Source organism: Podarcis vaucheri (genome assembly GCF_965113315.1).
Source record: "Podarcis vaucheri genome assembly, chromosome: 1".
In the NCBI taxonomy this organism is placed as follows: Eukaryota; Metazoa; Chordata; class Lepidosauria; order Squamata; family Lacertidae; genus Podarcis; species Podarcis vaucheri.
Window position 1 is genome coordinate 86,165,753 of NC_138759.1, and position 10,346 is coordinate 86,176,098.

General features: G+C 47.0%; 1 protein-coding gene across 1 annotated transcript; it reads left to right on the plus strand.

Annotated features, from left to right (window-relative positions):
- Positions 1–1,917: 1,917 nt before the first annotated feature.
- On the plus strand, positions 1,918–9,739 carry RAD9A (RAD9 checkpoint clamp component A). Its single transcript, XM_082212015.1, has 11 exons — positions 1,918–2,056; positions 2,623–2,693; positions 3,191–3,331; positions 4,557–4,671; positions 6,141–6,240; positions 6,528–6,637; positions 6,909–7,015; positions 7,100–7,164; positions 7,580–7,675; positions 8,315–8,513; positions 9,298–9,739. The coding sequence occupies exons 1-11, from the start codon at positions 2,023–2,025 to the stop codon at positions 9,400–9,402; spliced, it is 1,143 nt and encodes a 380-aa protein (XP_082068141.1). The 5' UTR covers positions 1,918–2,022; the 3' UTR covers positions 9,403–9,739.
- Positions 9,740–10,346: the final 607 nt, after the last annotated feature.

The window sequence follows — 10,346 nt, forward strand, 5'->3', positions numbered from 1 at the left end:
GTTTGTTGTTGTTGTTTAGTCGTTTAGTCGTGCCCGACTCTTCATGACCCCATGGACCAGAGCACGCCAGGCACTTCTGTCTTCCCCTGTCTCCCGCAGTTTGGTCAAACTCATGCTGGTAGCTTCAAGAACACTATCCAACCATCTCGACCTTTGTCGTCCCCTTCTCCTTGTGCCCTCCATCTTTCCCAACATCAGGGTCTTTTCCAGGGAGTCTTCTCTTCTCATGAGGTGGCCAAAGTATTGGAGCCTCAGCTTCAGGATCTGTCCTTCCAGTGAGCACTCAGGGCTGATTTCCTTAAGAATGGATAGGTTTGTTCTTCTTGCAGTCCATGGGACTCTCGAGTCTCCTCCAGCACCATAAGTCAAAAGCATCAATTCAGATCAGTTTACTTACCCAGTATGTGTGAACTGCGTTCCTTTGATCTTCAGAATTGGCACTTCTAATGTACAGGTGCTGCCATGTGAAAAGAATGACTCCTTGCAAAGTCCGCATGGGCATAGCCAAGATTTTTTTTGGGGGGGGTTAGCTGTCCCCCTGTCCCTCCTTGGCCCCCAAAGCTTTTAGCATGCAATAAAATTGTAAGACTGTCATGATGCTGGCAGTGGGAGGGGGAGCAAAGGAGAACATTGGCTGCTTATCTGGGAAGGAGAGAAAATAGCAGCCAAGATCTCTCTGTCATCATTATCATCACCACTGGTGGTGCTGGGGGGGGGGAGGGCAGAAAGTCTGATGTGCAAGCTGTGAGGAGATGGGGAGTGGGTGAGCTGTAAAGGAAGAAGGAGGGACAGGGTGAGTTGTAATGGGGAGAGGTTAACTGGGATGGTGAGCAACACAAGCAGGGGCATAGGTAAGAAAAGATTAAACCAGGGGTCAGCAGCCTAAGGCCCATGGGCTGGAAGTGGCCTGTAGAGGTTGTTTGACCAGCCCCCGAGCCACCCCCGAACTGAGTTGCCCGCTCGTGCGCTGCACTAAACTGGCGCAGCACGGGGACTTGCTTCCATGGTGCCAGAAATTGCGTCTGCGCAGACGCAGACTCCAAAAATTCCAGGGACTCTCTCATGTGCAATCCAGCCCACGGAGGGATCTCCTCTGGACCGATCCGGCCCAGGCAAGATAAACCTTTCTGACTCATGGATTAAATACTACAAACTGCTAACAGGACACTCAGCAGCATTAATAAATGTGTTCATAATAAAGATTCCATGTGCCCTAGATTTTTTTAAAAAAAATAAAAGCAATGTTCACGCCTTTTAATGTCTATGCAGATACAGAGGCTGCAGTCCTGGGCAAACTTAATTGGGCATGTCCCACTGAATCCAGTTAGACATACTTCTGAGTAAAGAAGGATATAATAAGACAATACTTTAGAAAGATGGAAAAGTATTAACAACTTTTACTCTAATGGTTTAAGGGTGTATATTATCCCTCATAGGGCGAATAGCACCTTCCGGGGGAGATGGTTTTAATTTTCAGAATGGCATAGTGCAATCCAAATCCTCCAGCCGTGCAATTTAAATTCTACCTATAGTTCCTATAAACCCTTTAAAAGTATGCCTCATTTAGCTTTTATGTTAATGGGGTAGAGGGGGAATGAATTTTTAACCCATTGGGGATCTTACAAAACTTCTGTGTCAGAAAATGATTTATTTATTTATTTACAAAATATTAGATTAGAACTTTGCTTTGGAAGGCAACTGTAAAAAATAGGAAATAAAAACTCCAGTCACAATGGGTTATACTTGATTTCAAAGTGTTCTGATGATCACAATACTAGTGGAGCTTATCCTTGGTCTGTAGAAGCAGTCTAAGAAATGGTTAGTTGTAACAATGTATGTGTGATGTATGTGTACATATACATTCTCTTTCTCCTCACCCCTCAGCATCTACTTGGAGTTCTGGGGAGTTCTCTCCATTAGAAAACAGAGCTGGCCACAGTGTACTTGGTGAATACACCGGATGTTTAGTTCCCCCCACCTTGTGTCTGGTGTGGGGGAACTTTGAGGCTTCTCTGCCTTGGCATGAAGTGCACAATTACTGGGGGCAATGTGAAAGGTGAGGCAAGATTAACTATTTGGATTTGGGGTGGGCAAAGTTGACTATTGCTTGATGTTTGACCAGGAAAGGGGCTTCCTGTATGGTTACAGGAAGAAGGGAAGCCTCCTGAAATGAGCTTCTAAACCTGTGAAGGCAGGAGTAGGGAACCTGTCATTCTCTAGCTGGACTTCAGTTCCCATCAGAACCAGCAAGGTCATCTGTCAGGGATGATGGGAGTTGTAGTCCATCAATGCATGGACTACAGCTTCTCTACCCCTGTTATAAGGGGACTTTCCTGATGAGACGATAGCCAGTGAGAAGGTGTGTGCGTTTGTGTGTGTGTGGAGGGTGGGGTTATGATACCTGTATGGGAGTGTGACATGAGAAGAATGACACGTGTTTTGGCATGTCTGGGGCTTCTGAGTAAATAATAGACCCAGGTGGTTATTTAATAGAAGAGGGATTCTGCAGGGGATGGTCTCAGCCTGCACAAAAAGGCAGGCTGAGGTGGAATGCAAGATCAGACATCGGAAGAGGCTTACGTTGATCCATACCTGCTCAGTGTTCTTTTGTCTCTTGTGCAGCCCTGGGGAAAGCGGTGCACTCTCTTTCCCGTGTCGGAGATGAAATTTACATTGAGCCTCTTCAAGAAGGGGTAAGGTGACAGGCTGGGAGGTGTAGGGAAGGTCTGTCTAGTGTGTTTATTGCTTATAACTCTCAGAATGGAAGATTTATCAGTGAGACATCATCTGCAAGCTAAGTGAGGGGAGTCTCTGTTGCAGAGCAGCAACACTATCCTGGTATTGCAATGGCTGGGGATGGGGTATGCGGCCTTGGACTGCCAGCTCCCACTTGTCCTGGCCAGCACATCCAGGGGTCAGGGAAGATGGGGGTTGTAGTCCCTCAGCATCCAGAGAGCCACAGGTTCCTCTGGCCTAAGCCATTGCAGCTGTCTCATTGATCAGCATGTTGTATGTGCTGGGAGCTGTTTGATGATGCTGGTTTGTCCTGTTTGGGAGGCAGCAATGCTGTGTCTTTAGAAAGCAGGATTTGAACTACTTAGGACAAGGACAAAGAAGCTAAGAGGGGTGTGGGGAATCTTCTCTGTGACAATGATGGAGTTAATGACACTTCCTATCCTTGTTTCCCCAGCTCTCCTTGCGTACGGTCAATGCGTCCCGCTCGGCCTATGCCTGCTTCCTGTTTGCCCCGCTCTTCTTCCAGTTCTACCAGCCAGGGGAATCGGAATCTGACTTGGATGCAGGTGGTTTCCGGTGCAAAGTGCTCATGAAGGTGAGGGGCCCACATGAGGCTGTTGAAAGGTCAGGATGGGGCAATGCAGGCTTTTATCAGAAGACCAATGAACTCCAACCTGGTACTTGTTGCCTATAGTTCTCTTTGCAAGCACCAATGATGGCCTGGTCTGCGCAGACACCCCATATGTACCACTTTGTACTGCAGGTGATAGTGGTGAAAAATCACTGCATAGTTGCAAAAATGGCATGTTAGAGAAGAGGCTTGGCTAAGTAATTCTCTGACATTTAGTTATTTTTTCACATGCACTATTGTTTTTTTAAGCAAAGCAGCAGGCACTCAGTGGGTTGAGTGGTTGAAATGTGCTCAGTATTGTGCTGCACAGATCCTTCCAAGGATTTTCCATCTCCCTAAGTTCTGTTCTGATAAGATGGTGAAGTAATAGGTGTCTCAGTAAGTATTAGAAATGATGCTGAATGGAACTTCCAGGTTGAGGAGCAATATACCTCTGAGTAACAATGCTAAGGGGAAAAAACTAAAGGAAGGACATTGCCTTAATGCCCTGCTTGCTAGCTTCTCAGAAGCATCTAGATAACCATGGTCATTGGAAAGCTGCTTTAGATGGATGCTTGGCCTGATTCAGCAGTGCAAGGATAGGTAGAAGAATGTTTTTGGTGTTTGCGTGTTTCAGAGTGGAGGAGAGCTTTCAATATACAGGTTATTTTTATAAGCCACTGTGATTTTTCACCCTCTGTTGATTGCCACAAATACCTTCCAAGGCTTAAAGAAACGAATGCCTTCCAAGCTCCATCTGCAGCTCACTTAAGGTCATTGCACTTCCCTATTGTTGCTCAACTAAGTGGCAAGAAAGCAGTATTTGTGCAGACTTTCAAAACTGAATTGTTTTTACTCCTGGAAGTAACTCTGCCAGAATCAGAGCACCCCAGCTCAGTTCTCTGAGACAAAGTTAGTGGCTTCAGCAGTTGAGTGTTTTCCCCCCCATTACATTCATTATATCCCATCTTTCCTCTCTGTGGCATAGGTGGTCTCTGTTTTCCCTCAGTTTTATCCTCATGACAAACCTGTGAGGTAGAACAAGCCTAGAGATAGTGTCTGGCCCAAGATGACTAAGCTAAGTGGAGATATGAACCTGAGTCTCCCCAGGCCTAGTCAGACACTAACCACTGCCCCACACTGGTCCTGGCTTTTCCTTTTGAGGAAACCACATGTACAGAACTCTGGCTTTCCTTCTCGTTCCCTCCAGTCTTTCCTGGCTATCTTCCGCTCACTCCCCTCACTGGAGAAGACGGTGGAGAAATGCCTCATCTCGCTCAGTTCCCATGCTAGCCGGTTCCGTGTGAAGCTGTACTGCAAATATGGTGAGCGTTGGGGGTGGGGAAGAGGAGGAACCTTACTTGGGTGTGCAGAGTGATACCCTGGAAGATGTAGAATCCTTGAAATGTAGTCTGGGAAGGGACCCAAAGGGTTCTTTAGTCTAACCCCCTGCAGTGCAGGAATCACAGCTAATATGGTAGGGATAAATATGGCTGAAAGTGTGGCCTTGAGTGCCATCTCCAGTGCAGTCCATCAGGCTGCCGGTACTGAGTTAGGAGACAGGGCCATGAGGTGTTCCAAATGCATGGGGAGAAAATAATACAACCAAAAAAGGGAGTGAAGATCAGTTTTGTGAGTCATGAGCCCTCTGCCTCGCTTAATCTTGAGGAGCAAAGAGATGCAGAGAATCCACAACCCTGAGTAAGGATCCTAGCTGGTTTCTGCAAAAAAGCATAATTGAAGATCATGGTCCTGTTCTAATGGGGGCAGAGGGTAGGGACACAGCGGTGACTGATGTCTCCTAAAGGTGAGGGTTCTCACCAGTGGTGGCTAGTGCCCATTGAGACTGGCAGGCCAGAAGGCAGAGAGGCCAGCAGGAGGAGAAGCCAGAGCCAATGGTAGGCAAAGCCCACTAATTCTAGCTTTATTTGTGCTTCTTTTATTGTATCTGCTTTTATCTTTCTCTATCCCAGTGAACAGCATTTCCATTGAAAACGCTAGCATAAGCTTATTTCATTTAATCAGAATCCTCATTTCAAATCCCTCTGCACTTTTGCTTTAAACTTCATGGGAAAAAGAAAGGTTCGTATGAATAGAAACAAGCTTCTCAGTTCTTTCACACGGCAATTTGGTGGTTCAACCACTGATCAGCCCGTTTCACTTAATGCAGAAGATGGAGAATTCTTGAGATGCATGAGAAGCAAGAGGAGATGGAGGCTGTGCTGTGTGAAAGCTTTGCTTCCACCCTACAGGAGCAGTGTGCCTGGCAGACTTCCAGATTGGGACATTTAACCTGAAGGTGTCTTGGCATTCTGCAACAATCAAAAGCACTTTTCCAGCGACAGGTGTTGCTCGTGCAGTAATCCAGTCACTATCTATGGATCTTGAATCTAAAGATTTGTAGCAACATGAACTGGCTGTAACAATTCCATTTTAAAACAAGGCTTTAAAAAGTAGAAAGAAAGAAAGAAAGAAAGAAAGAAAGAAAGAAAGAAGGAAGGAAGGAAGGAAGGAAGGAAGGAAGGAAGGAAGGAAGGAAGGAAGGAAGGAAGAAAGAAAGAAAGAAAGAAAGAAAGAAAGAAAGAAAGAAAGAAAGAAAGAAAATACTACATTAGAGTTTTTCCTCCATCCCCAATGTCTGGTGGCTGCTGCTCTTTTCCATTTTAGGCCTGGGGTGGGGTAGACCATTGCTGCCTTCTCCTTATGTCTGCTCCTTGCATTGCTCAGAGTCTTCCGGGAGACAGAATGCCCTGGAGCCATTTTCCACTGACACTCTTTATCTATGTCTCTGCAGGTGTCATCAAGACCCATGACTTGTCATTCCAGGACTGTGAATCCCTGCAGGCAGTCTTTGACACAGGGCAGTGTGCTCATGCTCTTCATGCCCCTCCCAGGTGGGACCATGGTATGGTTGAGAGATATTGCAGTATAGGGAGAATTGATGTGCATAGACCAGTCTACTTATACTAAAGATGCATCAACTGCAGCGTGGAAGGAATGAGGAACATGGGTTGCTATTGGGTCTGGGAATCAACGGATGCTTTGTGTGGGCTGATGCTGTGCCATGGTTCTTTAATTAGGGCAAAGAGTATTATATGCAGAAGGAAAGTGGGGATGTTCAGCCACGAAAGCCACTTCCCCCTCTTATCACCTTTCTCTGCCCCTCCTTCATCTATTTCAGGCTATTGGTGGATGCTGTGGTGCATTTTCCATTGACACAGGCTGAGGTGACCCTGGGTGCCAGCCCTTCTGGGAAGGTGACCTTGCGCAGTTACCTGGAAGAAGAGACAGGTGAGCTGCCCGCCGTGACTCGGCTTCCATCTTATCCCCAGAGCCCATCAAAGGATGGGATACTTAATTTGCCCATCTCAAGAACCTTTAGATCACATATGAGGGCATCCTATATGTGCAACTGGGGATGATAGGAGGTGGAGAGTTCCTGCAGGGTCCGTGGCCTGCCTTTATGTGGCTAGCAGTTTCTCCTTAGCAGTTTTCTTGTGGGAAGTGTTGACAGTGGTAGCTGTCAAATGAGGGCCTTCTTTGATCCCCACCTCTCCCTCAGAGCCCAGCCGGATGATGGTGACTGAGCTCTGTTTGAGCGAGGATGAGTTCCAGGTCTTCCATGTCAAGGAAGAGACGCAAGTCACTTTCTGCCTCAAGGAATTCCGGGTGAGTTTGCTTCCCCTCTCCTTGCCCTCATTTGAAATGGGTGGCCTTGTGCTCTTTCCAACCTCTTTCACCTCTCTCTAACAGGGCCTTCTGAGCTTTGCTGAGTCCTCAAATCTCCCCCTCAACATCCACTTTGACATCCCTGGCAGGTAAGCCTTCACGAGGGATGTTCTGGAGGGGAAGCACCTTCGTGGCTAAATGAAACTCCCTTCTGCAGGAGGCAGTAGGCCACTGAATGCCAGCTGCTGGGAAACAGCTGCATGGGAAGGGTTAGTTGCCATCATGCTTGCGAGCTTCCTAGGGGGACCTGGTTGGCCACTGCAGAAGCGAGAGTGCTGGACCAGATGGTCCTTTGGTCTGATCTTGTGAGGTTGCCCAGAAGAGCAGCCCTGGCTTGTTGCCAGTCCTGTAACAGCCAGCAGCCAGACTTTGTTTGCTTCATTGCAAGAGTAGGGCCCTTGGCTCCATTAGCTGCAGCTTTCTCTGCCATCCCCCCCTTGATTCCCCTTTAGCCCCCAAGCCTGTGCCTTGAGAATCCTGCTCTCATCAGTTCTCTCCTCGCAGGCCAGCTATCTTCACCCTGGAGGACCCTGTGCTGAATGTGCACCTGGTCTTGGCCACTCTGGCTGAGAGAGAGAGTTCAGAGAAGAACAACAACAGGTAAGCAGGGTTGAAGCTCCTGCACCACAAAATCTGGCACGCCCTGAAGTGGAGCAGGGTGCAGGGAGGATCCCAGAGGACAATGACATATTTGGTAGGAGTGCCGTCTCTGCTTGGCACATTTGTTGTTGTTTAGTCGTTTAGTCGTGTCCGACTCTTCGTGACCCCATGGACCAGAGCACGCCGGGCACCTCTGTGCTCTTGGCATCATTTTGTCATAGGTGTTTTTATAGCATAGTGAACAGATCTGCCTGACATTTTCCAGTCCTGACCTGAGCTACCATCTTAGCAGCTATATACAGTTGCCTTGGTTACTCTTGGAACAGCTCAGTGTCTCAGCTTTCTGTTAAACATTTTATGTCATTTTTAGCCTTTTAAACTTAGGTAGTTTGTGTCAGTGTGTTTGGAACTGGGGCTTGCTTAAATGGATAAGGATGTGAGAGATGAAGGCCTTATGAAGTCCCTTCCAACCCTATGATTTCCGTCTAGCTTATTGAACTTCTCTCTTGGAACCCTCTTGTCAATAAAACAAACACCTTAGTCATGAGTCCCCAAAAAGAAACCATTTCTATTTGTTGGGGTGTCTCTTCACAGAAAGTGCTTCCTCACAGCTCTGCTCCTATATCTCTCTTACGCCAGCACATCCAAGCCTGCTTACGATTTCGCCGGTGATGACATTGATGCCTACATGATAGCCATGGAAACCACCTGCGAAGGCACAGAGGGGGCAGAAGCCCCTCCCAGCCCCACCTTCCCCTCGAGACGCACCTTTTCTGATACAAGGGAGTTGGAAAGCGATCCTGAGGGAACTGTGCCTGGCACACCGCCACAAAAAAGGGTACGTGCAGAGAGGGATCAGAGCATGAATGTGTAGTGGAAAGTGTGAGGCACTGTGGCCCTGCAGATCTCTTGACCACTTTACAATTCTAGTGGGTGTGCATTCAGTGGTTCAGAATGTACCCAGAATGCAGGAGGAAAAAAAGGTGGAATCTGTTTCAGTACAGGAAGGTGTGATAGGCATAGTCTGTTTCGGCAGTGTTCATCCACACAGTACAGGTCACAAGAGGGTGCATGTTGAGCCTTGGAATATGTACCTGCTAGAGCTGTAATATGTTGCACATCCCTTACTTACTCTTGATTCAGTTAAAGTTCATTGAAACTAGACTTCCATGGAAAGCAAAGAGGCTGTAGTCACTTAACAGCTTGCTTGTTCATTGGCCCGTAATCATGACTATCTGGACCTGGAGCAGAGCCATAGAATTCCAGTGGCAGCAGTCAAGCTTTGGTAATGGCACGATTGCAAAATCTGGGTTTTTTAAGACAGTGGAAGGGAATCGGTAGGGTGTGGTAGAAACTAGACACTTAAGAGATGCTGTTAGTTTGGGAGTGGTTTGGAGGAACATGGAAACTAGCTGAACACTCAGGTCCTGACCACAACATGCCCCCCACTGAATGCTATATGCTTATTTTCAAGTATATTTCTATGGCCTTCTTAACCTAATACATTTTTAATATTATCAACCGTGCAAGATTCTGGTATATCAACAACGTACTATTTCTAGATCTCTTGCAAACCTGCACCCCCAAGACATGTCTTTGCCCTGCTTTTGTTTCATTTGCAGTTCCGCTCCTTGTTCTTTGGGTCGGTCCTCAGCCCATCACAGCCCTTGGTCCACTCATGTACAAGCCAAGAGGTGTTGGCAGAAGACAGTGAGGGAGAAACGTGAGAGGTCCCCCAGCTACTGCTAGAAATGAGATGTTTCAAGCTAAGCAGCTTGAGCCCTCTTTTGGGTTGGATCCCAGGCTGCCCCTCTTCAGCTCTCCTGCTGCTCCCCAGAGAATCAGCGCTGAATTGTGTGGTTCTTCCATCATGGAGGGAAAAAAACCTTCTGTAGACAGAACCACATTGAGACATGACACATAGATCTACCTTCTTTGCTAAAGTATTACTGCACGCCTTTGAAAGGGAGGCGGATGCGAGAGATTAGACTTTCCTCCAGTGGGTTTGTGGCTAACATCCATAGATGTAAAATACTTATTTTCTAATAAAAATTTTTAAGATGTTTTGACTGTGGTGTGAATTGTTGCTGTGGTTATCCATCAGTTGCTGTAGCCTTCTTTTTACTGCCTTCCACTCCACGCCTCTTGAGCCAGCCTTCTCTTCCTCCCTTGTAATTAACCTGTTTCATTGCTAAACCTATAATTTAGCTGTCGGGCAGATGGGAATTGAAGGTTGATTACAGGAAAGGGATCTGTAGCAGCCAGGGTGGTATTAGTAAACTACAGTACTATGTAAAGCACAGGAGGTAGCAGAGGAGAGCATTGCTATTTCCTCTTTCCTTCTGCAGGCAGGTGAATAGATTTCAGCCCTAACTACAAGCATCAGAATCATTGGCAAACATATTTTGTTATCCTCTGTTGCCACAATATAAAGTCACTTTAAGAAGTCCGTCCCTCTGGTAAAACAACGGTGCCCATCCACAGTGCAGGCCTGGTGTCTTTTCCAGATGGACTCCAGGGGAGGAAGCCAGCATTGTGCTCTTATCACATTTTGGCTTGCCAGGTAGAACAATCCTCATCCTGTGCTGCTCTAAGGGTTCTCCTAACACCCCCCAGAGCTTATTTTGCCATGGGGGAACCGTGTTGTGCAAGTGGAAATCCTTGTGCCATT